The 24545-nt window shown below is 33.6% G+C and overlaps 1 protein-coding gene across 2 annotated transcripts; it reads left to right on the top strand.

The window, feature by feature from the left end:
* Positions 1 to 4749: 4749 nt before the first annotated feature.
* LOC123008730 (serine-protein kinase ATM) lies at positions 4750 to 22782 on the top strand. 2 transcript variants are annotated; one of them, XM_044404723.1, is made up of 21 exons: positions 4750 to 4909; positions 4992 to 5137; positions 5183 to 5656; positions 5707 to 6066; positions 6125 to 6234; positions 13008 to 13217; positions 13271 to 14082; positions 14129 to 14449; positions 14504 to 14649; positions 14695 to 14895; positions 14946 to 15120; positions 15175 to 15452; positions 15500 to 15784; positions 15832 to 17327; positions 17378 to 17600; positions 17648 to 18332; positions 18383 to 18575; positions 18627 to 19998; positions 21902 to 22154; positions 22204 to 22506; positions 22555 to 22782. In XM_044404723.1, the coding sequence occupies exons 2-21, from the start codon at positions 5129 to 5131 to the stop codon at positions 22722 to 22724; spliced, it is 8076 nt and encodes a 2691-aa protein (XP_044260658.1). In that variant the 5' UTR covers positions 4750 to 4909; positions 4992 to 5128; the 3' UTR covers positions 22725 to 22782. The 2 variants fall into 2 exon arrangements, with proteins under 2 accessions (XP_044260658.1, XP_044260657.1); XM_044404722.1 differs by having other exon boundaries at positions 4752 to 4834; positions 4888 to 5137.
* Positions 22783 to 24545: the final 1763 nt, after the last annotated feature.

Genomic DNA, 24545 nt, shown 5'->3' with positions numbered 1-24545 from the left:
TTGCTTCAATCTTAATTTTAGGCTAAAATAAAACAATTTGTGATATATTGAATTGATTTGGCTCAATTTTAAGGTGGGAATCAACCTCAATTTTGATTGAATACTTTGGTAAATACTTTGGTATTTCAAAATACTTTGGTATTTCAACCAAATACTGGCTCTAATAAGAGTTTTCTTCTAAAATAAAGCAATTTGAGCTATTTCAATTCAATTTTGCTTGATCTTAATAGAGAATTAATTCAAAACTAATGTATTTTATAAATATAATCGCTTTAATCTTAATTTTAGGCTGAAATAAAGCAATTTGTGACATTTTCAATCGATTTGGCTCAATTTGAAGTTGAGAATCAACCTGAATCAAAGTTTTTCAACCAAATACTGACTTAAATAAAGGTTTTCTTCCYAAATAAAGCAATTTGAGCTATTTTCAATAGAATTTTGCTCGATTTTACTCCAGAACTAATTCAAAATTAATGTTTTTTATTAAAATAATTGCTTCAATTCTAATTTTAGGCTGAAACAAAGCAATTTGAGCCATTTCCAATTCAATTTTGCTCGATTTTAATACAGAATTAATTCAAAACTAATGTATTTTATTAGTATAATCACTTTAATCTTAATTTTAGGCTGAAATAAAGCAATTTGTGATATTTTCAATCGATTTGCCTCAATTTGAAGTTGGCAATCAACCTGAATCAAAGTTTTTCAACCAAATACTGACTTAAATAATAGTTTTCTTCCAAAATAAAGCAATCTGAGCTATTTTCAATTCAATTTTGCTCGATTTTAATACAGAATTAATTCGAAATTAATGTATTCTATAAATATAATTGCCTCAATCTTAATTTTAGGCTGAAATAAAGCAATTTGTGTTATTTTCAATCGATTTGGCTCAATTTTAAGTTAGGAAATAACCTAAATCAATGTATTTCAACCAAATACTGACTTAAATAAGAGTTTTCTTTCAAAATAAAGTAATTTGAGATATTTTCAATACAATTTTGCTCGATTTTACTACAGAATTAATTCAAAATTAATATTTTTTATTAAAATAATTGCTTCAATTCTAATTTTATACTGAAACAAAGCAATTTGAGCTATTTTCAATTCAATTTTGCTTGATTTTATTACAGAAATAATTCGAAATTAATGTATTTTGTAAATATGATTGCTTCAATCATAATTATAGGCTGAGATAAGGCAATTTGTGATATGTTCAATCGATTTGGCTCAATTTTAAGTTGGGAAGCTACTTTTGATGGCATACTACCATAGGATAAATGAAGCCTAATGAGAACCATGTGGATGGAACTTAAGGGCATTTCTAACGTTTTTACTTGCTAAAACTTTGCGATACACGAAAGATTTGCAAGTGTTATTGGGTTCTCCACATTTAATCCTGATGAAATTAAGGGGATGGCTGACTGGATACTAAAAGAAACTCAAGATTAGTTTGGAAATCTAGTAGGAATGTTCATAGAACGAAAAATTATTAGGTGGTTAATTAAAATAATCATAGGTGCCGTACCGAGATATAGAAACCGTTGGTGATCTTTAAAATTTAGTTTTTGCTAGTTTTTAAAATAATTTAACTTAAAGACTTTTCGAAGAAGAACTTATTTAAAGTAGGGACCCTCTTACAATTGACTTGCCGAACCAAGTAATAATGACTTTGCCGAACCAAGTAATAATGACTTGTGAAGCCAAGTGATAATGATAGGTGTTGTTTAACAACCATAATTTCAAAGTGAAAATGAGCATAAACCAATGACAACTCTGTATCTGATAATTTCAAGTTCATCCCAAGCGTCGTATTAAATCGGAACGAAAAGAATTAAATTTGGCAATGAAATAAGGTTATTCTTTATGTTTAGGAATTTTTCATATTTTTAACATTAAGTCAAGCGATGTTTTAGAAAACTATTTGCTGTTGGGTAAGGAGAATGGTTATGTAAATAAATCAAAAGTTTTGTTAGATCAATTTGGAGGAAAGAAAAAGAACATGAAGACGTAAATCTTCGGATGTGGCGAACAGCACATGCTGATTTGTATCCAGTTGTTACGCAAATGGATCATTTGTCTGGATGGAAGAATAGAACCATTATCTAGCAAGGAAGCTTTCAAGTTCCTTGTTGATGCCATACGTAACCGAGCATGCTACCACCCAAGTGATCCACCCTTGAGGGACAGAAGACAACTTGGAAGTTGAATACTCGAAAGGAAAAAACTGTCTGTTACCCATGACAGCTTGTGAAGACACTTGAACTGTCCACATCCTTGGTCTCAGCCAGAATAGCAACTCCTAGTCTCTTGGTTGAGCCATTCAATGATGACTCATGATGTCCACTACCACCAGTCTTCACGTCAAATGTTGTTAACTAATGCGGAAGACTCAGAAGATCAGTACACCATGTCATTATGTGTTGAATCCAGAATTGATCAAGCTATCCGAAACTCCAGAAGATCATAATGGATGCAAGGTTACTTGGTTTGTTATTTAGAACCTTGCCTTTATTTTTGTAAAATATCGATTCCCTGAATTTTGCTCCTTGAACCAGTTAGATGAAAATTTTTGATATTAATAATGATAACCAAGAGTTCAAGTAGGAATATCCAGGTGGATAGTTAAGTTAGTTTGTAAGTATTTTAGTATTCTTTTGAAAAGCCATGGGTTGTTGAAACCCATGTTTTTCAGTAAAGGGGGGAGTAGTTGTGATGGGCTAAAAAGCCCTTGATGTTCTTTTTAAAGACTTAAAGTCTTTGATATTGTAAAGAGACCAAACCTATGAAGTTAAATTGCGGTCAATAACACAGACTCTTCGGAATTCATAACGTAAACACAATTAGAGCAGGCGACGAGTTTTTCGCGGAAGACTTAAAATCTTAAGTGCGTTTTATGATTCTTATGATTCACTAAATATTCGCGCTAGACTGTCCTTGCCCTGTGCACTGGAGACAACCCATCGCAAGAGATGACGTGTTATTCGCCCTATAAAAAGGAAGCGCGAATATCGCTAAGAGATCAGTCAAAAACCAGTCGTCTAATCGAATCAGACTAGTTGTGTCAATTGAAGAAGAAGCTGCCAAAACATCATGTGCTATCATCTGAGGCCAGAAGCTATCAGCCCAAAGCAGCCTGAATGTTCTATTGCATAGTCATGAGCTGTAAGTTTTGATTTATTTTTCCTTTGACTGTTCACGTTGCTCCGACTTACCACGGCGTACCATATTAGGATTTTGTTGTGGATTTTCGAACGAAGCCGTTATCAAAATTTCTAAATTATTTAAGTAATGTTTTGCTAAACTAAAGTGTCTGGGCCGGGATGAACTTGAAAAGTAACCGTGTTGAAAGATGGATAGTTTCATGAGTCGACGACAGAGATTTGGTCTCTGGTTACAATTCAAAAAAACCCCAAGTTAGGTTTAAAATATTAGTTTCATTTAGCGTTTGTTTCTTATCAGAGTGTTAAGTTGACAAATGAAAACCAGAAATGTCATTCGATGCATAGATAGATAAGCAATTACAATGTGTTAGAAATCAGTACCAATTTTGTGGAATTTCGTGAGAGTATGACTTCATCACTATTCGTTCCCGATGATGTCATTGCTCCCACTTGAGATGAAGGTCTGTCTGGAGCCCTACGTGACTATGTGGAGGTCACCCTGTGGAAGACGGGGACAAGGGAACTAGACAAGGAACCACCAATCTGGAGTACTCGGGCCGATCATTCCGTTTTTAGTTTTTGTCGGATGAACATTAATGTAAAATACTAAAATAAATCCTGATTTTGAAAGTCTTGGATTTTTCTTTTACTTAGACGCCAAATAATCATTTAATTTTCTAACAAATGTTTTTCCAAATTAAATAATAAATACATTTTGGTTGTTTTTCCTAATTTCGTTAAAGTCCATAGTTTGTGCAATTTCCGTTTAAATGTAATAATGTCTCTTAAAACATTAATGCTTTTGTTGTTAGAAAATAGTTTCAGTTTTGCATTATGACTTTGATAAGGTCTAAAATAGGAATATCCCCTATTTTAGACAATTGTTTCCGCTTAACATTTATTTACCCTTTTTGTATTATTCACTTATATCTTGTTAACCATTTTTATTTTATTCCAAATACATTAATTTAATAATTAAATGGATTTTTAATTGACTGCACCTTACTCTCCTGAAACCGATTGATCTCACGGGTTGGCTGAGGTCCTACGTTCAAAGAAATTTAATCGCTCTGTTTGGTGGGCCACCGCTCGCTCAAAATAAAGGTAGGTTCAAAAAGTTGCAAAAAACTCAATAACCCGCCACATTATTTCATAGAGTGGATTTTTAAACCACGAGTGTAACGAGTGGTTTATCATTCACGAGTACAACATTTTATTCTTCGAATTAGACTCAACAAGGCTTAAACTTGCTTTAAATCTGTTAAAAATTATTTAACGTTTCGTCTTGAGAAATGCCAAATAGTTGTCAAAACTTTCTTACATGGGAGAAAAACCGTAAATTTTGACAGTATCGAAGAATAAAAAGTATTTTATCAGTATTTATTTTACGGAATTCTAGTTTTTTAACTTAATAATATGTTTGGTTGCATATCCTATTTTTAAACGATCTCTCAGTGACGTCAATTTGCGCGAATAATGCGCACACGTGATTGGTGCATAGTTACGAAGCAACCTTCTTAGTTTATAAATCTTGTCTTCACAAGAATTGTGGTAATTTTCGTTTTACGTGGTTGGCAGTTTTGATAACATAGATAAATGGTGTGAGCGGTTATTTTGTTTTATGTTGTTATGTGGTCCGGAAAATTCGTTTTTTCACGTGAAGCAGACCTGTAAGACCCCCTAATTTGTGAATTTCTCACTTTCAATTTGGGAATTCTCTCAGTTGTCAGTGTTTCCGTGCATCGGTAAAACCACCTAACCTCACTTACTGAAAGTCTAGTACCATGGATATTTCTCACAAACTGGACGACTGTTGCACTTTTTTAGAGTCACACAAAGTGACTTCACGTAAAGAAGGCTGTAGCAGTTTAAACGCCTACATCGATCAACATTCCACAATTGAGTTTTTGAATAATGAAGGGGTTGACTGGTGGCCCAAACTATTGTCTTCAATCCAGAGCGCCATGGCCAAGGTAAGCTGTTTTATTTTACGATTTTGTTTAAATCAACTATCCTAGGATCACAACAAGATCTTAGAAGACTCTCGCAAGAAGGGCACGAACCCCGTAGCCCCCCAAAGTGTCGACTTATTTGAGCATTTCGTGCGAGTGGCTATTAAATATAGTTGTGGGTTAAATTTTCGCAAAATTTTTTGCTTTATAATTGAGGAGTTGCACGACGGGAATAAAAAGTACTTTCATTACATTTTCTTAAAGATTATTTCGCAAAGTTTTCTCTCTAATCCGAAAATTCGGAGCTTGTTACAAGGACAGGACTGGGAAGGGCTTTACCTCATATTAAAAACATTGAAAACAGAGGATTTGAAGTGCTTAGCGCTTGTGATAAAATGGGGGCCTTTACATAAACTCTCTGTGAGTTTGTTAAGGGGTGAATTTGGTTTTGTCAAGGATTTGTGTCACGAGATGTCGTCATTGGCACCCAAACCACGACAGGAAACTCTTCTCGAACTTGTCTACGATTTTTGCCAAAACGTACGATTTTTTATGTTTTCCTAGATCAAATAATTGTGACTCAATTTTAGACGGCGAAAGACAACAGAATGGCCTGCTGTAAATTGGGTGAAGATATTTTCAAACAAATCATCACTTTCTATGAACGAAACTCGAATGATAGTAAAATAAAATTGAAGATTATTGATTTTTTCTTGTTACAAATGGCCTTGCACCATCCTGGTGGAGCTAAATTCGGCGACCCTGCTGCTTATGCTGTTTCATCTGACGTGTGGCAGCATTGTCTCTCAAACATTTACGACATTCTCACCAATGAAATTGATAACAATCTTGGACGAATGAATCGAAATCAGTCTTTTTTTATAGTAAATAATGACATTTTACAGCTGAGTCAGACTTTCACTTGTCTTTTTGTCGGAGTTTGCAGACAGGTAAGAACTTCATCCGGGTCAAATTTTCATTTTTTTTTAATTTAATTTTTTTTCTCAGTTATTTGTCGGTGACATTGACTTTGAAGAACCGGTAACCAAACGCGGGCGAATCGAATTCAGTTTTGCCAACCTAATTCGAAAAATAAATAACACCAAATCGTGGCTATGGTAAGTCCCAGAAGTGATTTTCAGATAGCGCCACTTGAAATTTTAAAAATAGTTATGGCCGCCTCATTCCGCTATTTTAGTGTGTTGAGTACAGATTTGTCAACAAGAAATTACCACCTTGGATTTGAATTTTTAAGAAAATTACGTTTTTCATGTTGTTTGTAACTAGAATTTTCAGAAGTAATTTTGAATGCTTAGGCTTTGAATGCTTTGACACTAGTTACGATATGTTTGTCACTACAAACCAACCTAACCAAATTTATGGCAACCTATTCACGAATATCCCTAAATCCTAGGTAGTCATTTCTTGTTGATACGATAATAGAATACTTTAATCTATACCATCGCTATCAGAGAAATCTAGTACAGTCAAATTGAAACCGATTGTATGAGATTGTTACTGTAAAATCAAATCAAAATGTCAGTGTCGTTACTCATTTATCATTTACGTCAAGTTAAACATTGTCCATTTTTATTTTATTTGCTTTTTGTGGCAAATACGACAAAGAGTTATTAAGAAAGTTGTTTAGGATCAACATTTAGGCCCGTATATCAAATTTCAAAATCATCGACTAACTATGATTTTTCATTATTTTTTTTGTTTATTATTTCATAAATCAAAGACTGATTTTTAACAGTTTTTTTTTATTTCGAATAAATAAATAAAAAAATTAATAAATACCTGTTTGAGAAGATTTCCCTTGCAATTCAACGTAGAAATGCTGCTAGCATTCGGGGCACCTTCTCAGAGTCCGCCTTATTAACCGAAATTTTTGTTTTGTAATTTTTACTTATACATATCTATTTTATTTATTAAAATAAATAAAAAAATAGTATATGAAAAAACGCGTTTCGTAAGACAAGTTTTATGGAACGAGTTCAGGTGAAACGAGCAGCGAAGCAAGTGTTTTATAAAGAACGAGTTCCCACAACTATAGTTTTTTTTTAATTGTTGGTAGGGGTAGTGTGAATCAAGAACACGACATGACCTCCGTCGGTTTTTGACATTTGACAGTTTTTGACATTTTGTCAATAAAGTCAAAAATTAAAGCTTCTCCTTGGCATTAGGATTTTTCTAGGGCTTAAATTCCGATTGTTTGCGATTATATAAACAGTTTTCCCCATTTAAAATGAAATTACAAATGACCTACGTGACGGTAAGACACACTTGTTATAGTGAGAGAAATAGCGTGACCGACCTTACGCAAATACGTAATGAATTATTAATTGACCCACACGCGTAGAAGAAAAAACAAACTTTACTAAACTATTTTTTCTACTTTGCGCGTTTTACCCAACATAAAAGTCAATTTTTCAAAATTAGGAACTTTTGCTGTAATAAGGTTGTGGATGGTAATAAATGTCACAAAGTTTGAAAGTTCCATTTACGAAGTGTCAAATCTCAAGTATTTTTCAAATTTGGTGAATTAACAACGAATACTCCAAATATTTCATGCACACCACCTAAAAAAAGAGAAATCACTCAAAACGTCACTGAAAATCACCATTACCAACCTTTAGAAAGTAAATTATACTAGTCTATTTCAGCACCCAAATCGGTGTTGAAAAGGCTTATTAAAGCATCGATTTTGGTATCGAAATAAGCTTTCTTTCAGACGCAAAATAGAAATATACTTTTTTCTACTCTCACGCCTAAAACACGTATTATCGTATATGTACACCCGGGGAAAAAACTATTCACCAGTCTAACTTTCTGCTCACACTGCGCTTTGTTGCAATAGTGTTTTCGACTAACTATTTGGGGAGCAGGTAATATCTCGAAAGACCCTTATTTAGGAAGTTGCTCCGGACTCGAGGACACACGTTTCTTCAAAACTGTCTTATTCTGAAAATTTCCTCAATGAGTATAGATTATTAAATGGTGAATACTGATTATAATAATTTGCAAAATGACACTAAGCAAATTTTAGAGAAAAAAATGCACGCCCATGTATTTCATTACCTTATCAAAATTTTTTGATTTACTTTTAATTTTATTAACAAATAGCTAGGTTTATTCGTGTTTTATATTTATTTTTATTACTTCTAAACAAAGCAAAAAACCCAAAGTGGTAAATTTAATGCCATAATAATAATAATAACTAATATTATACAGTATGTCCACGGATTTTTTTATTTTACGCTAACACTGCAAAAGAAAAATATTTTTTGCTTCACCTGAAACTAGTAATTCTGTAATTAAAAGTTCATTATTTTCACCCAGTGGAAAATTTAATTTTTCTCTTGATTTTGAACTTGCAATAACACTATAGTCTACAAATAACAACATGTTTAATATACTTTTAATCGAATTATTATTTTTATGTTAACTTACCTTTAATTAAACAAAAATAATTGTTAAATTTTTCTATCACTTCACAATTTTTTATTACATATGATAATTTTCCTGCTTTCTGCACAAATGCCTCCGATTAAATTTTTTCTTAATTTAAATTGTTGCTGAATTATTGCAAAATTATTACCAAATGCATCTAAATAAGTCTTAAAAACATTTTATTGACTTGCATTTGAACTTCTTTTTTAAAAATTTAGGGAGCATGAGTGACGAACAAGACGAGCGGTTTCATCAAGATCTGAAGGGTTTTCGAAGATCGACACCAAGGTTTTTGGGATGAAAATATGTTAGTAGATGACTGTTGAATTGTTATAAAGAAAACTGAATAAAACGAAGTAAAATAACTCAATTTTAATTTGTTCTTTGGCGGTTTTTGTATTTTTGTTAATTACATATTTCTTAAACTGGACTTTTTTAAATATATTTTTCGAACTTAGTGCCTCAAAATCTATAAGAAATTATAACTTTCAGCTAAGGTATAAAAAAAGCGTGTAAACTAGTGTAATTTTTTCTCTGCGTTTTAAATCCCATCACATTGGCGTTTTATTTTTTTGACAACAATGTTGCTTTGACAGATGAGTTAACGCAGGTTAAATAACAAAAATGTTTGTAAAAAACATAATTTTAATAAATGGCAGGTCAAAAAACACCTTTTAGAAAAAAAACAGTCATTTTTAATAAAAACAATCATTATTCAATTATTCAATTAATAATTAATTGTCAAAGTGACATCCTGACATCGTCGTCAAAAAAATAAAATCGCCAATCTGATGGGACTTGAAAAGCAAAGAAAAATTATTATTACAAGTCTAAAAATAAGAAAAAAATTAACTTTTCTTTCCACTGAGTCAGAATAATAAAGTTTTAGTTAAAGATTTGCTCGTTTCAGATAAAGCAAAAACAACCCTTGCTGTTAAAGTGTTACTTTATCTACTCAAAAAACTATAAAGAAATAGTTTAACATCTGCTATAGAAAAAAAAAAAGGATTTCCTTTGGGGGTAAAATCAAAGGTAAAAATTTGTTTCCTTTTAACTGGCTATTGTAAAATGTATTATTAAGTTCAGAATTATGATTGTAAAAGAAATAAATAACTTGATAGAAATTGGCAAAATTCACAGTTTATTTAAAAGTTCTGGCATTTAAAAGTAGTTCTACAATCTTGATTTTTGAAAGCTGTAGAAGTCAAGTCAAACTAAAAATGTTTTTCCTTTGCAGTTTTAGCGTAAAATCAAAGGTACAATTTTTTCCCTCTTGTAAACTCAATTCGGGAACATAGTGTATACTTAAATAAATTTATGTATTTGTAATTTGATAATTTGATCAAGCTTGTTTATTATAATCACAATTTAATGTATACGTTATAATCTAGGCTCATTGAAGTAATTTTCACAAAAAGATAGTTTTCTGGTCCGGATCAAGTTCCTCAATAAGGGGTTTTCGACATATTACCTGGTCTCCAACTAGTTAGTCTGAAACACTATTGCGACAAATCGCAGCCCGAATATAAAGTTAGACTGGTGAATAGTTTTTTCCCCGGGTGTACCTTTACATACATCTTGACAAGCCGTGACTAATATGTGTATTAATTACGTTGCTAATAGCAACTGTCGTATTAGTCACGGGCTAAAGTTAGCTTTCTGTCATTTAATTTTATTTTTAATTTAAGTAAATTTTTATGTGGTGGTCGTAGAAAAAGTATAGTATGTAACACGTGTATAAACTTCTCTAGACATTTGTTTTATTATACACTCGCTCCGCTGTAGTTCGCTCGTGCCTAATAAGACTCAGGTTAATGTAGCGTTTATAGCACTAGTTACATAATCCGAATAGATTATTAGTACTAAATGACTTTTTGACGTTCCTATTAATAAAAACCAATTACATATCTTGGAAAAAGTGAAAAATCATAGTTGGCCGATGATTTTGAAACTTGATATACGGGCTTTGATGTTGATTCTAAACAATGGTTCTTAATAACTTTTTGTCACAAAAGGCACTTTGCAGAAAAGTAGGTTTTTAAAAATCTCCAAGGCATACTTTATTTTTCAAAATAGAAATTATTCTTTAACCATAACTAAGCAGGACTAAACCTCAAAAAATGAAATTTTAAACAGAGAATTTTTATGTTTTACAACAGTCGTTTCACCTATCGGGGGACATACTGTATATTTAACTTTAAATGTAAACAGTTGTAAACGAAGTAACGAACGTTCAATTCTGGCTGATGGTTCTAAGCGAATTGAATACTTATATCACTTTTAATGGTTGGTTATCGGTTTGAGTAACAAATTTTGTGCCATTTAAATAAAAATAAAAATGTTTACATGCCCAGAATATAGTAAACGTTTCACGTTTTGTTTGACTATACCGACGTTCAACAGCTGTTAGAGCTGTTCTAACAGTCGACTTGAATAAGCAACTGTTTTGTAGGAACAATCCTCTTGTTTCTGTTTCATTTTTTATGTCTATTTAATGATACTGATGATCTTGTATACACTGTGTCAATTTTAAACTTGCAATCGGCAATTTCTCTCAACTGAAAAAGTTATTAATAATCAGTCAAAACCGTTTTGGTGGTTCCTAGGGGGAATTAAAATGACATGATAAGTGACACACCTCCACCCACCCTTGAATATAGTAAAAAAAATGGAAATTTAACGTCTTCGTTTTTGAATAATTGGAAAAATAACTTTACCAAATAGGCTGTTGTATGACATTTTTGAAAAGCGCTTGTTATGGGCTTTCCAACGATGTATCGCAAGTAGGGTCGTGCCATTTAAAATTTTCAACTTAAGGTGGCTGTGGCTTGATGGGTGGGTGGAGGAGTGTCACTTACCATGCCATTTTGATTCCCCCTAAAAACTTCCGAAACGGTTTTGAGTGATTCTCAATAACTTTTTTAGTTCTAGAGATATTGACGATTGCAATTTTTAAAATTTACACCCTGTATGTTTTTTTTACAATTATTTAGTAAAGGTACAAAAATTTTGCCAATAAAACCACAAATAACATTGAACAGAGTTACAATTTAGGATACAGCTTCCCTGTTTCCTCTTTTAATAGCCTATAGCAAAAAAACTGGGAAAATTATTTTTCCAACTGAAATAAATAGTCAAAATGCAAAATGTGAACCCTCATAACTTCAAAATTTTTATAGATAACATTTTTTCATGTTCCTAGTATCTTGCCTTATATGGCATTTTTCTCTGGGGCGCGAGTTCTGGCGCACCTGTATAATAATCATATTAAAAAATAAAAATTAAATAGCAAAAAAAAATTATCAAAATTGACTACCTACTAAGCTCAACCCCAAAATAATTAAAAAAAAAAGATATACTAGAAAAAAATATATCATAATTAACATTAACATTAGGTAAGCCAATTACTGTTAACTATCTGAAAACAAGAAATCTTTGTAGAGTGTACGAAATTTATACACCGAAACATTCAACTGAAAAAGAGCATTAGAATTAAAAACTTTGACACCATTATAAACTAAAGAACGTTGAAAGATGGAAGTACTAAAGTGAGGCATAGAAATTTTAGTATCATGACGAATGCATGCTTTCTCTAAATCTGAATTTTTTTCTAAGGTAGGATGGAGACGCAGTTGTCATAAGTTTAAACATAAATACACCCAATTGGTGACGATACATATTTTCAATTTTTAACCAACGTAGTTCGAGTATTTTTGGCGAGACATGATTGTGTTTTTTTAGGCCATAGATGAACCTACATCTGCTATTTTGGATTTTTTGTAATTTGTATTTTGTGATATTGTCTAAACAGATTAAGATTAAGCAGTATTTCATAAATGATATAACTAAGCTTTCTGTCAATTTTTTACGTAATTTAAAATTTAGAATTAAATAGTTTGCGTATAATAATTTGAGGGAAGTATAAGATTTTTTTAGGACCATATTAACCTGAGACTTAAAACGAAAATCATCATCTATTATGAGTCCTAAGTGTTTAATTGAATCAGACAAAAGAATTTTTTTATTGTTAATAACAATATTTAATTGATTTTTAATTACATCCCTAGAATTGTTGCTAGCGAACCATATAACTGTACATTTATCGGAATTAAGTTGTAAGTTCATTTGCATAGATAATTTGGAAATTAGATCTAAGTCGGCACTAATTTCTATCCATTTCTGAAAAAGTTGTTGGGAGAAGTGTAAATAAAGATTAAAGTCGTCAGCATAAGCATGTTTCTTTGAGTTTATTATTGTTTTTCCAACAGAAATAAAGTCAAAGTGCAAAATTTAAATTCTCATAACTTTGACATTTTTATAGATAGAATTTTTTTAACATTTTTTCTTATCTTACTTACTTGGGCATTTTTCTTTGGGGCGCGAGTTCTGAAACACTCTGTATGTAATAGTTCAATCTATTTAGTTGGTTGTATTTTAGGATGAGTTTAACGTCAAGTTTCATTGAATCATATCCAAATATGGTTAATGAAAACGATTACGTTACACTTTTAAAGCTGTTGACTTCATTACAACATGAAAAGGAACCGACACTTGTCCACTATATTTACAAACAATTGAATGTATTAAAAAAAATTGAACGTCACATAAAAGTGGTAGGAAGCGACGATTTATGGAAGGCGACTTTACGGTAATTTTATCTTTATCTCTACCAACTTACATAACAAAACTGAATTGTTTTAGTCAAATTGGAATGAATCAAGCTAACGATGAGGTTCAAGTGCTTTTGCAGCAGCTGCTGGCAGAAAAATATATCACGAGTCATGAAATTTTATTTCAGTACTTCCAACCGTTCATAACACTAAATGTAACTAAATGTAACTTAAGAACACTAGAAAAAGCCTTTACAAGTTTCGTAAATTTGCAACATGACACGAGTTTCAAAAGTAACGCCATTTCTTGGATTTTAAATAGGGGCGCGAAACTTTTCGATGACATTTACATCGCCGAGATTCTCGTACGTTTGATTATGAAACAATGGACGAGCGATACGTATCGCCAACTTGAAGAAAAAAAGCGAATTTTCGACGATATTGAAGATATTTATTTGACAATTTCATTTGAACATCTCTTAACTTGGGAAAGAGATATTAAAAAAGAGGTTGATATTACTGTCTGTGTCGAACAAATCCTATTTGATACTCTAATCACACAACTAACAAATTTGAATTGTGGTGACACTACTGAAGAATTATTAAATGTCACTCTTTTGACATATCATGTTCTTAGTTTTTTGCACAAATTTGACATTATCGACTCTGAATCAACCTTATGGAATTTTTTTGCAAACTGTACGAAAAATCTCTTTGAGAAAGTAAGCCTAGATTTAATAACACTAAGTGAACGTGGCTTGCAGAAACTTAATGATGTTGTGAAAAAACTGAACGTTTTATTTTGTACAAATGTCAGTGATTTTTGTGTCAAACAATTGCGGGCATTCGTATCAGAAGACTTGATTAAGGCAATGTTTGTTGGATTGCATACAGAATCTGACGGTAAAAACTACAAAATTGTCGACTAAAAATAAAATAATATTTACAGATGTATCACATGAGGACCCTTTTCTCACATTCCGGAAAAGTTTAATCGAGACTTTAGTCAGTTTTTCGTGTCTTCCGAGTTGTGGTGATTTGCTTCCGATCCAGCAAAGGGCACTTTCGGCTCTTATCGATTACGAGTACGATTGCTCTTACGATTCCGACTACCACCTCGTCTTAGCCCTTTTACACTCAATACAGTCTTGCCAACCTAAATCCTTGGATGAAAAAACTTTACTTTCAATTTTTAACATCTTCCAGAAATTCTGCGAAATACACTATCATTGTTATTTCAGTGCTGTCGAGATTTTAGGTTTGTTCTACAGTAAGTCAGTGTTTTGAGCGCGAGGCGATATCTAAGTAATTTAAAATTTTGCAGAAATATATCCATTTGTAGCCTCGTCCGATTCTGATTTTTGTAAGAGTCAATATGTTGAAGTGTTGTTTCCGTTTTTTCTTAAAAGGGCCGATTACGGCCCCGATGTGTCCAATGAATTGTTACAGTGTATGGGTTTGTTGTTTGAGGTAAGTGACAGGTATGCCAAACGTCAAATTAGATGACACTTTTAGCTCGAACCGAACTGTCAGTTTTCGCGCTGGTCTAACGAGGAAATAGTTTTGAAAATACCAGAGTTTTTGCAAAACGACTTCCAGGAAGTTAGATTTAATGCAATTAGAAATTTGGCAAGGTTTTTTAAGTTGGCGTCGGAAACGGGTCGTTTAGAGCAGTTTCATCGTCAGGAAATCATGTTTTCTGTCGTTTCAGATATGGTTGGTAGCACTGATTTTTGTAAAGCGTTTCTTAAATCGTCTTATTCTAGAGTTTGAAACTTTTTGAAATTGAAGGTAACGTCACACAGGAACGAGTCATCGACGAAACTGTCACTCGATCGACGACCGTTTTACATTTGTATGCCTCTATAATGCTCGCATCACATTTGTGGATCGAAGAAGCACTATTTGCATTGCTCAAAATATTCTGTGATAAAAAGTTAGGTAAGATGACACGAATAACGGTATTACACGCTTGTGATTTATTTCATTTTGTAGATTTAAGTCAAGTTGGACGTGTTATTGAAATGGTTGCCCATAAATTAGGTTTCAATTCGGGTTTAAACTTTTTAGAGAGGTATTTAGTCGGATTGGTTAATTCGTGGAAAAATTTCGACATGAATAGATTCCCGTATGGATTGTACAATTGTGATTCTAAGATAGAGTTTTACACGAAATATTGGACTTTTCTTGCTCCTCTTATTATTGAAGAAGACATAAACGACTTGAATCAAGTCGCCTTGAATTTAGGAAAAACCCCCCAAAAACTAATTGAAGTAAATTAAAACAATTTAAATGAATCGGACTAATGTCATAATTTTAGGACACTTGTCCACGGTTATTGAGTTATTGTTTGAGTCAAGAAGTTTCAAATTTAACTCGAATTACTGCAAACAACATTTATATTCATTTGAGTAACACTGTTGGAGTATCAAAATGCCGTGAAATTTTTAAAAGTAACATCGAAGAAGTGATTTTAAATCTCGCAGAGTTTATCTGTGACGAAAAACAGTTCCAAACGTTCTTTTCACGAAATATTATTTTCCCCAAAAACAATTCGACTCGTTTGACGGTCGATGATTTTTACAATTGTCTTCATTTTATTGAGGTAAGTTGGTTGTGCGATTTGATAGGTGTCAATTTTCAGTTTTGTAGAATACACTGTATGATGAAAATTCCGTCATAGCCGACTTGATGTCTCACAGTCCGGCAAAAATTCACTTTATTTTGTTACAAATTAACTTGAGGATTAGCGCGGAGCTTACATTGGAGGAAAAATTACGTTACTTTCAGATTTATTCTATTCTTGTCACTTTATGCGTGGAAGCGGTAATGGGGGAACCCTCAATGCAGCTTTACTTGATTCGCGACTTGACCCACACTCTCTTACATCACATAAAAAACTACAAAATTTACTCACAATTGAGCGAAATTAGTTGCAAGTTTTTCAAAATGGTGTTGAAAAAAATCCTACCGGATTTGGCAACTATGATTAAGGATTTATTCCCTGTAATTGTTAGTCGGCTCAGAAACATCGCACTCGAGGATTGCCAAATCAGCAGTTTGTGTGTTGGCATGCTTGAATTCCTGATAGTCGATCATAAAGATTTGTTTTATGACGAAATTCAAAAACTGGATTCTATTCCCGAGATATCGAAATTCGCGAAAATTTTTTCAGTTCATTACGAAATCAAATATGGAAACCGAAAAGTCACACTCAACGATGAGATTTTGCAGTTTTTGACTTTTGCTGAAAATATAGAAAGTGTCGACGAGTGCCAACATAGTTTGACACATCTCCGAAAGTTACTAACGGACAGAAAAGACCAATTGAAACAATTGTACGTTGACTTGCATCAAACTCGGGGATTTTCCGAAGATTGTGAGAATAGTATTTTGCATAAGTTAATTTGTATGCTAATTACGTTCAGTTGTTCGACCAATCGGGACGTTCGAAATGAGGCCGTGAGGTGTTTGGGCGAAATTGGTCCCGCTGATTTGGGAACTTTGATTTTAAAACCCGAGAAAGCAATTCCCGATTCGAAATTGACACCGTGGGAGTTGTTACTCAGATTTTCTCTATCTTTACTTTCGAAATTTATCATAGATTCGGACGCAACTGTGATAAAAGTCGCCTCGATAGCACTCTTTCAAATATTGTCAACGAAAGAAGGCCGAAAAGTACAAACTGATACCAATTGTCATTACTTGACGCCATTTTATTCGATGAAGGTCAGTCAAAGCTCTTTCAATGATTGTATAGATGTTGACACTTTTTTGAAAGTTATAAACGACGATGATTTGTGGATTCCTGTCCAGTGTACTCACAGTACATGGATAACTAGATTAGTAACTGGCTTTTTGCGTACTTTTCAAGAACGGTCATTGTGTAATACTTTTATTGACGTATGTAAAGTCAAGACTGAGTTTTCCGAACAATTTTTACCATTACTAGTCTATCATATTCTTTACTCGAACATAAATACTTGTACCAACTTAATAACGTCAAAAATCTCACTCTTTTTTAATAAACATTGGAACATTACTGTCAAACATGAAAATTGTGACAGTATTACTGTCAACAAAGCATCAGTCCAAACAATGTTGGATGTAGTTCATTTTGTTCGACTTCAACAAAACGTCCGAAAAAAGTAACTAAAAATTTAATTACAATACCAAAATCACTAACTATCATTCGTAGGCAAATTATTTTGAATTTGGATTATCTAAAAATGGCCAAAGCGGCCCACTTTTGTACCGCCCACTTTACCGCTCTTCTTTATGCCGATTTGTGGTGCCAAGCGCAGATTGACCAATCACCGATCGACTACGCTCTTTCCTCTTCAACTTACACCAGTCTTGATCTCATTTACGAAAAGGTAGACCGAACCACTGGTCAGGCCCTTCAACACATCCTCCGAGAGGTATCACATCATTAACACCCCGCCCCTTGTTTATCATTGGTTTCCAGGCGTACAAAGCAGTGGGCGAACGTGACGCTCTCCTCGGCTGTGGCTCCTCCCACTTGCTAGATGCCACGACGCGGGTGGAGCACTACAAGGAGTTGGGGAGGTGGGACCAAGTGACACACTATTACGAGATGGAGGTGTCAACGACGGGCGGGGCCGGTATTCGTCCATTGGTTGATAGTTTAATTAGAGGGAAAATGTATCAGTTGAGTTTGTTTTGTTCAGACGCTTACGGGGAACCAAATTATGAGAGTTTGTGGAGGTTGGGAAAGTGGGAATGTAACAAAAGGGAGAATTCCGAGGAGGTTTATTATGATAAATGCAAGTTTTACGCGATTAAAGCGTTGAGGGAGGAGGACGATTTTGGATTTCTTGCGGCGTTGGAAGGGGGCTGGGAATGTGTTGTAGGGGAGTTTATGGGGGCTAATATGGAAAGTATCAAACATTTTTATGATGCTTTTGGAAGGTTGCAAGCACTGAAAGAACTTGAAGACTTTGCGAAGGCTTTGAGTGAGAATAAGTTGGCAGAACTACTTGTCAAGTGGAAATTGCAAGATGAAATTATTTCTAATGAATATGGTTACATCGAGCCGATTCAAGCCCAAAGAATCGTTCTCTTAAGAGACTTGTTGACGAAAAACCTAACTTTGAATGAAGTTATGATGGACATGATTATACGTTACGCACGTAAGTTACATCTTTTGGGAATTTTGAATCGTATTTAGGGATTTTTGTAGAGTTTGCACGAATTGAGGGTAATTCGTTTGAGGCGTCTCGTATTTTAAAACAACTGAAGTCTCTTAAGCTTTCAAATGATGTTGAAGCGAGAATTCAGTTTGAGGAAGCTCAACTGTGTTGGAGTATAAAAGATAACGTCACTGCAAAATGCATTCTGAAACAGTTTTGCACCAATGAGAACATTGATCCGAGGTTAGTATTGCACAATATTTAAACATCTTTAGGGATTTTGGGTTTGTTTAGATTACACGCAATGGCTTTGAAAATGACAGGCGAATGGATGGCAGAAAGTTCATCTGAAAATTACCAAACAATTATTCAAAATTATTTTCAAAAATCGCTAAATCTACTCAAAACAACTATGGAGAAGTCTGTCGAGGACCAGAAATCAATCCTTGATACATTCCACCAATTGGCGAAATTTGCCGATCAAGGATATCAAGATGTAATGTCTCACATCAAGTCGGACATTTTTCAGAAAAAGAAAGAAAACATGAATAAAGCGAAAGAGACCGTCAGTAAAATCAATCTGAAGAAAGCGACAAAAGACGAACGCAAAGCTGTCGTAATTAAAGAAAAACATTGTTGCATCGACGAGAATGAAATCAGGAGTATAGAGGCCGAAAAAAACGTTTTGCTCCAACTCGCACTTCGATATTATTTACTGAATTTGATAGGAAGTGACGAACATAACATAACAATTTTTCGCCTTATCTCACTCTTACTCGAAAATCGGTCTAATGATCTGATTCGAACCTTTTTAGAAAAAGACGTATTGAATATTCCTACCTATAAATATATATCAATCTTGCCACAGATTGTACCGCATATTGCAGGCGCCACTTGTGATATATTCGGCCAAACTGTTAATAATATAATCGAGAAGTGTGCTAAAGACCATCCATATCACACGCTCCCCTCAATCCTCGCTCTCACTTTGTCTAACAAAGACCGCGACTATGCCGAATCGAAAACCGCTGTGAACGACGGTAGGGATAAAAACTCCAGAACCATTCTTGACCGTTTGAAGAAAACAGATCGAAATTTATCGAATTTGATTGAACGAATGGAATTTGTATCCGAGGCGGTGATTGAATTGGCGTATCACAAAAACGATTCCGATGATGGTAGTTACAAAGTGCCAAAACGTTGCAAGATTTGTAAAATACAAAACTACGACAATGTTCTTGTGCCGACTTACAATCTCGCAGTTTCTAAATCCTGTACGTATCAAATCGTTGGGATTTCGCGATTTGGTAATTCCTATCAGAATGTGGGAGGGATTAACGCCCCCAAGAAGATTATATGTAGAGGAACAGATGGGAAAAATCGAACCCAACTAATTAAAGGTAGAGATGACTTACGGCAAGATGCCGTTATGCAACAGGTATTTACCATAATGAACAGTCTTCTCAATGTCAACAAACAAACTCGAAATTTGTTAATCCGGACCTATAAAATTGTGCCTTTGTCTAAGAGGAGTGGCATCCTTGAGTGGGTGGACAATACAATGCCCTTTGGTGTATATCTAACAGGTGAAGATGGAGATGGTGGTGCACACGTTAAATATCGGCCAATGGATCGCAGGCCTCGTAAATGTCGTGCGGATTTTAAAGTAAGCCACAACCTTTATCCTAGTCAAATTAGACAAAAATAGGGCGATCGGTGGAAAAAAATCCTATAGTTGGATTTTTTTTCTTGGGTAGACATATACTCGTATCAAAAGTCCCTGAAGGCTGGGGGGCGAGCTCGAGGAGGGGGGAGGGGGCTAAAGGTGTCTTTTTTTTGTTTTATTGCTTATATCTCGGAAACTATTACTCCTAACGGTTTTTGCCTGCTTATCAAAATTAAAACCTACAAAAATGGTTCTTTGCATTTTTGTTGTAGGACTTACTATAAGCGAGTTATAGGGCTGACAAAAAACATCATTTAAAAAAATGTGCTTTATCCGCATTTAAAACAGAATTAATCTTGTGATTTGAAAAAACTAAAATCAAATTGAATTTATTGGGTGCAACACTTACTTCATTAGAGAGTCTATAAAGTCTTCCGAGTCGGCGTCATATGCTGCATCTTCGTCTTCAACTTAAACATTGAAAACCGATTTACAGTCTTGTTCAGTACAATATTAATAAATAGAGGATTTAATATCAATGATTTAAATAAAGCTTACAATAAATTGAATGTATTGGATCCAACAGTTTATTAGAAGGTGCCACGAGGGTCTATCAAGTCTTCCGAGTCATCCTTATATGCTGAAGTAGCCTGTGACTTTGTCCGCGTGTATTTCTGATATAAAATGGGAAAAAGCCCGTTCACAAAACCATTCCATAGGCTTAGGTACTCTATAAAGCTAGATAATTACCTATGTTATGTATAGGATTCAGTTATAGTAGTCTCGTTCTTCGCATGGGCTATGTTTATGGATAAGTATTAAATGTTGATTTTTATAAAGTGTCGTCACAGTGCATTTCTGCACTCTCAAAATTCGAAATTTCATGTTTCTAATTTTGTTTTTAAGCATTTAAACTCTATTTTATTTCATTAAAATTTGAAAAGTGCACTTCTACACTCTCTAAGGATCATATTTTCTAAATTTTATGTTTTTATATCCCTCTAAATGTGTACACCGTTTTATTCTCTTAAAAACTAATTTTCGAAAAATCTGATTTTAGTGCTCCTTTACATCTCTAAAGAATATTATGTTTATATTTTTGTTTAAACATTTACACCCCATTTAACCCCCTTACAGATTGATTCTCTCTTTCATCCAAAATTTTTATTTATATCTCCGTTTAAATGTTTACACCCGAGTCACCTTTCAGGCAGACCAGCTTAGTGGGGAAACGCTCTACACGTATAAATACTAATGAAATGTGTTTCAAAGGATTTTTAATGCAATTTTATGTAGACTCCAAACTTTTGAAGTCTACGGTTAGTCCTACGACAAAAATGAATAGGACCATTTTTGTAGGTAATTTTGATGCAGAAATAAATAGACTTCTACAGAAAATTCTGCATAAATTACATAAACGATGAGTTTGTATTTATTGACCCTCGTGATTCCCCCTTCTTTTAATGAAGTATTGGACCCAGTAAATTCAATTTACTGTCAGTTTTTTCCAATCACAATATTAATTCTGTTTTAAATGCGGATAAAGCACGTTTTTTTAAATGATGTTTTTTGTCAGCCCTATAACTCGCTTACGGTTAGTCCTACAACAAACATGCAAAGGACCATTTTTGAAGGAAATTTTGTAGGCTTAAAATTTTGATAAGATAAAAACCTATAGGAGTGATAATTTCCGAGATATAAGCAAAAAAACAAAAAAAGACTCCTTTACCCCCCTCCCCCTCCTCGACCTCGCCCCCCACCTTCGGGGACTTTTGATATATGTCTACCCAAGAAAAAAGAAAGCGTTTAAAAAAAATCCAACTCTATAGGATTTTTTTCTACCGAGTTGTCTAATTTGACTGGGCTACTTAGCCACATCCACCAATCAATAATTTATTTACAGAATGCCGCAAATTCGTCGAACGAGGAACGTCTCCGCAACTTTAACAAAATCTGTCAAAACATCAAACCAGTTTTTCATAAATTTTTTGAATCGGCTTTTCCACAGCCTACTGTATGGTACGAGCGTCGCCGGGCGTACATTAACAGTGTTGCCACGTCAAGTATGTGTGGCTACATCTTGGGTATAGGCGACCGTCACGTCAGTAACATTCTAATTGATAAAAGTACTGCTGAAGTTGTCCATATTGATTTTGGTAAGTTGTTTGTAGTTTAGTTGTTGTCTCTTGTTATTTCAGTTTTTAGGTATCGCGTTTGAGCAAGGTCGGGTACTTCCAACGCCTGAAACCGTTCCATTTCGGTTAAGTCGGGATATGGTGGATGGAATGGGTGTGTCTGGAGTGGAAGGAGTATTTCGTAGGGCATGTGAAAAAACAGTTGAAGTTTTGAGACAGAATTATCAGACCATTATAACCATTTTGGAAGTTTTATTGTATGATCCGTTATATGATTGGACGGTGAGTACTGCCGAGGCGAATAAAAGACAAAAAGTTGATTTGGATGACACTTTTTTCAATATGTCATTTGAGCCAGATGAAATTAACAAAGGTTAGAACCAATGGTATTTTGGGTAAATTTTCATTTATCGGCTTGTAGATGTTAATGTGACCGCAGAACGGGCCTTGTTGAGATTAAAGGATAAGTTACAAGGGCTGGAGAAAGGCAAATTAATGACAGTTGAGCATCAAGTGGAAACACTGATCCAGCAAGCTATGGATCCGGCGAATTTGTCGAAATTGTTTCACGGTTGGCAACCCTATCTCTAAGTCTAAAACGTATTTGTTATCTATTTTTGTACTGTTTATAATAAATTTTTGCATTTTATTGTAATTATTTCAGTTTTGCGTCCTGAGTTTAAATTACGAAGGACTAAAATAATAGCAAAAACATATTTTTTTATGTAAATGCATGAAGATATAAGAGTAACATTATTTCCTCCCAACAGGGAATAAAGTGGCGCTTTATTCCTGGATATTATTCGTGGATAATAATGGTACCTACTTTACTTTAGTGGTAACTACTTTATTTCTTCGGGAATAATAGGATACTCTTTTTTCATATTATTGTACATCAAGTAGGTTGTAGAAGTCTAAATTATATTTATATATTTAATTATTAATAATATTAATATTTAATTTATAGGTCGATTTACACAAAAAGTGTCATTAATTTCCTTCAGAACAAATTTAATCACATCAATAATAACTAAAATCCTTATGTGAGTAACAGATTCGCAGAAGCGAAAGGAGGTACTTAACACGCCGCACCTCAAACGTCACATTTCTAGACTCAGTTTTTATAAGATATTACCAAGGGCCCCTGCACAAGAATAATTAGCAACGGCTGGAAGCAGTGCGCACATGGTGATCAATCAGTTTGATGCGTAGACGTTCACGCCTTCGCCATTCTTGCTCTGCTGTGCTCCTGATACCACGATTTTGTTTTTGAACGCTTTGCGGTATTCCCATTTTGCTTGAAAATATTTTGTCTAATTTGAGTTTTGCGTGCGTACTTTTTTGTTAATGAACATTTCTTAATTTAATCCTTTTATTAAGAGTTTTTATTTAAAATTTTTCGTCAATATTTGATTTTATGTTTGAACATTTTAAGAAAATAGTTATTTATTCGACGAGTTTGAGTGTAAATCGAACGCTTTATTTCACGAGAGGATTATTAAACCACTCGTTAACACTCGTGGTTTATCATCCACGAGGTAGACTAAATGAACCGTTTTACACGAAGACGAGTTGAATACAACATTTTATTCTTCGAATTAAACTCAACAAGACTTAAAATTGCTTTAAATCTGTTATCTGACGTTTCGAATTAAGAAATGCCAAACTTATCTCCCTTATTACACGGGAGATAAACCGCAAATTTTGTCAATGTCAAAGAATATATAATAGTTATTTATTATACAAGATGATAAAGAAATTGTTTAATAAACAATCAATCAACAATAGATAAACAATCTTTATCGTCGTTTCTAATATTTCATTTTATTTTGTACTCATCTACCAGAATTTCTTGAATATAAACAGTAGGTAAAAATTACTTTATTTTACTAGACGATAAAAGACTACTTTATCTACTGAAATTAGTTGATAAAAGATAAACAGATAAAAATTACTATATTTCACTAGACAATAAAAGACTACTTTATCCACTGAAATTAGTAGATAAAAGCACTCTTTAACATTAAGTACAAAATAAATTTATTTACAAACTTTTTGCGATCACACGAGCTCCCCATCTCTGGAATAATGGTTAGTCTTCCAAATGAAAATTTCCTCGGCTCCCTTCAGTTGTCTCTGACATTATCTACATTCTCGGGGTTAAAGTAGATGTTTATTTCCTCGATACATAAATAACTATACAGGGTGCGCCAGAACTCGCGCCCCAGAGAAAATTTTCAAGTAAGGTAAGATACCAGGAACATGAAAAAAATGTTTAAAAAATTCTATCTGTCAAAAAATTTTGACATTTATTTTTTGACATTTGACATTTTTTCATATGTATTTAATGATACTGATGATCTTGTATATGTTTTTTTACAATTATTTAGTAAAAGGACAAAAATTTTGCCA

The sequence above is a fragment of the Tribolium madens genome, unplaced genomic scaffold (assembly GCF_015345945.1).
Source record: "Tribolium madens isolate multiple individuals breed KSU strain unplaced genomic scaffold, Tmad_KSU_1.1 Scaffold_71;HRSCAF=194;Tcas5.2_LG6, whole genome shotgun sequence".
NCBI lineage: Eukaryota > Metazoa > Arthropoda > Insecta > Coleoptera > Tenebrionidae > Tribolium > Tribolium madens.
The sequence above is the reverse complement of the archived record's forward strand: the minus strand, read 5'-3'. Positions and strand labels throughout refer to the sequence as shown.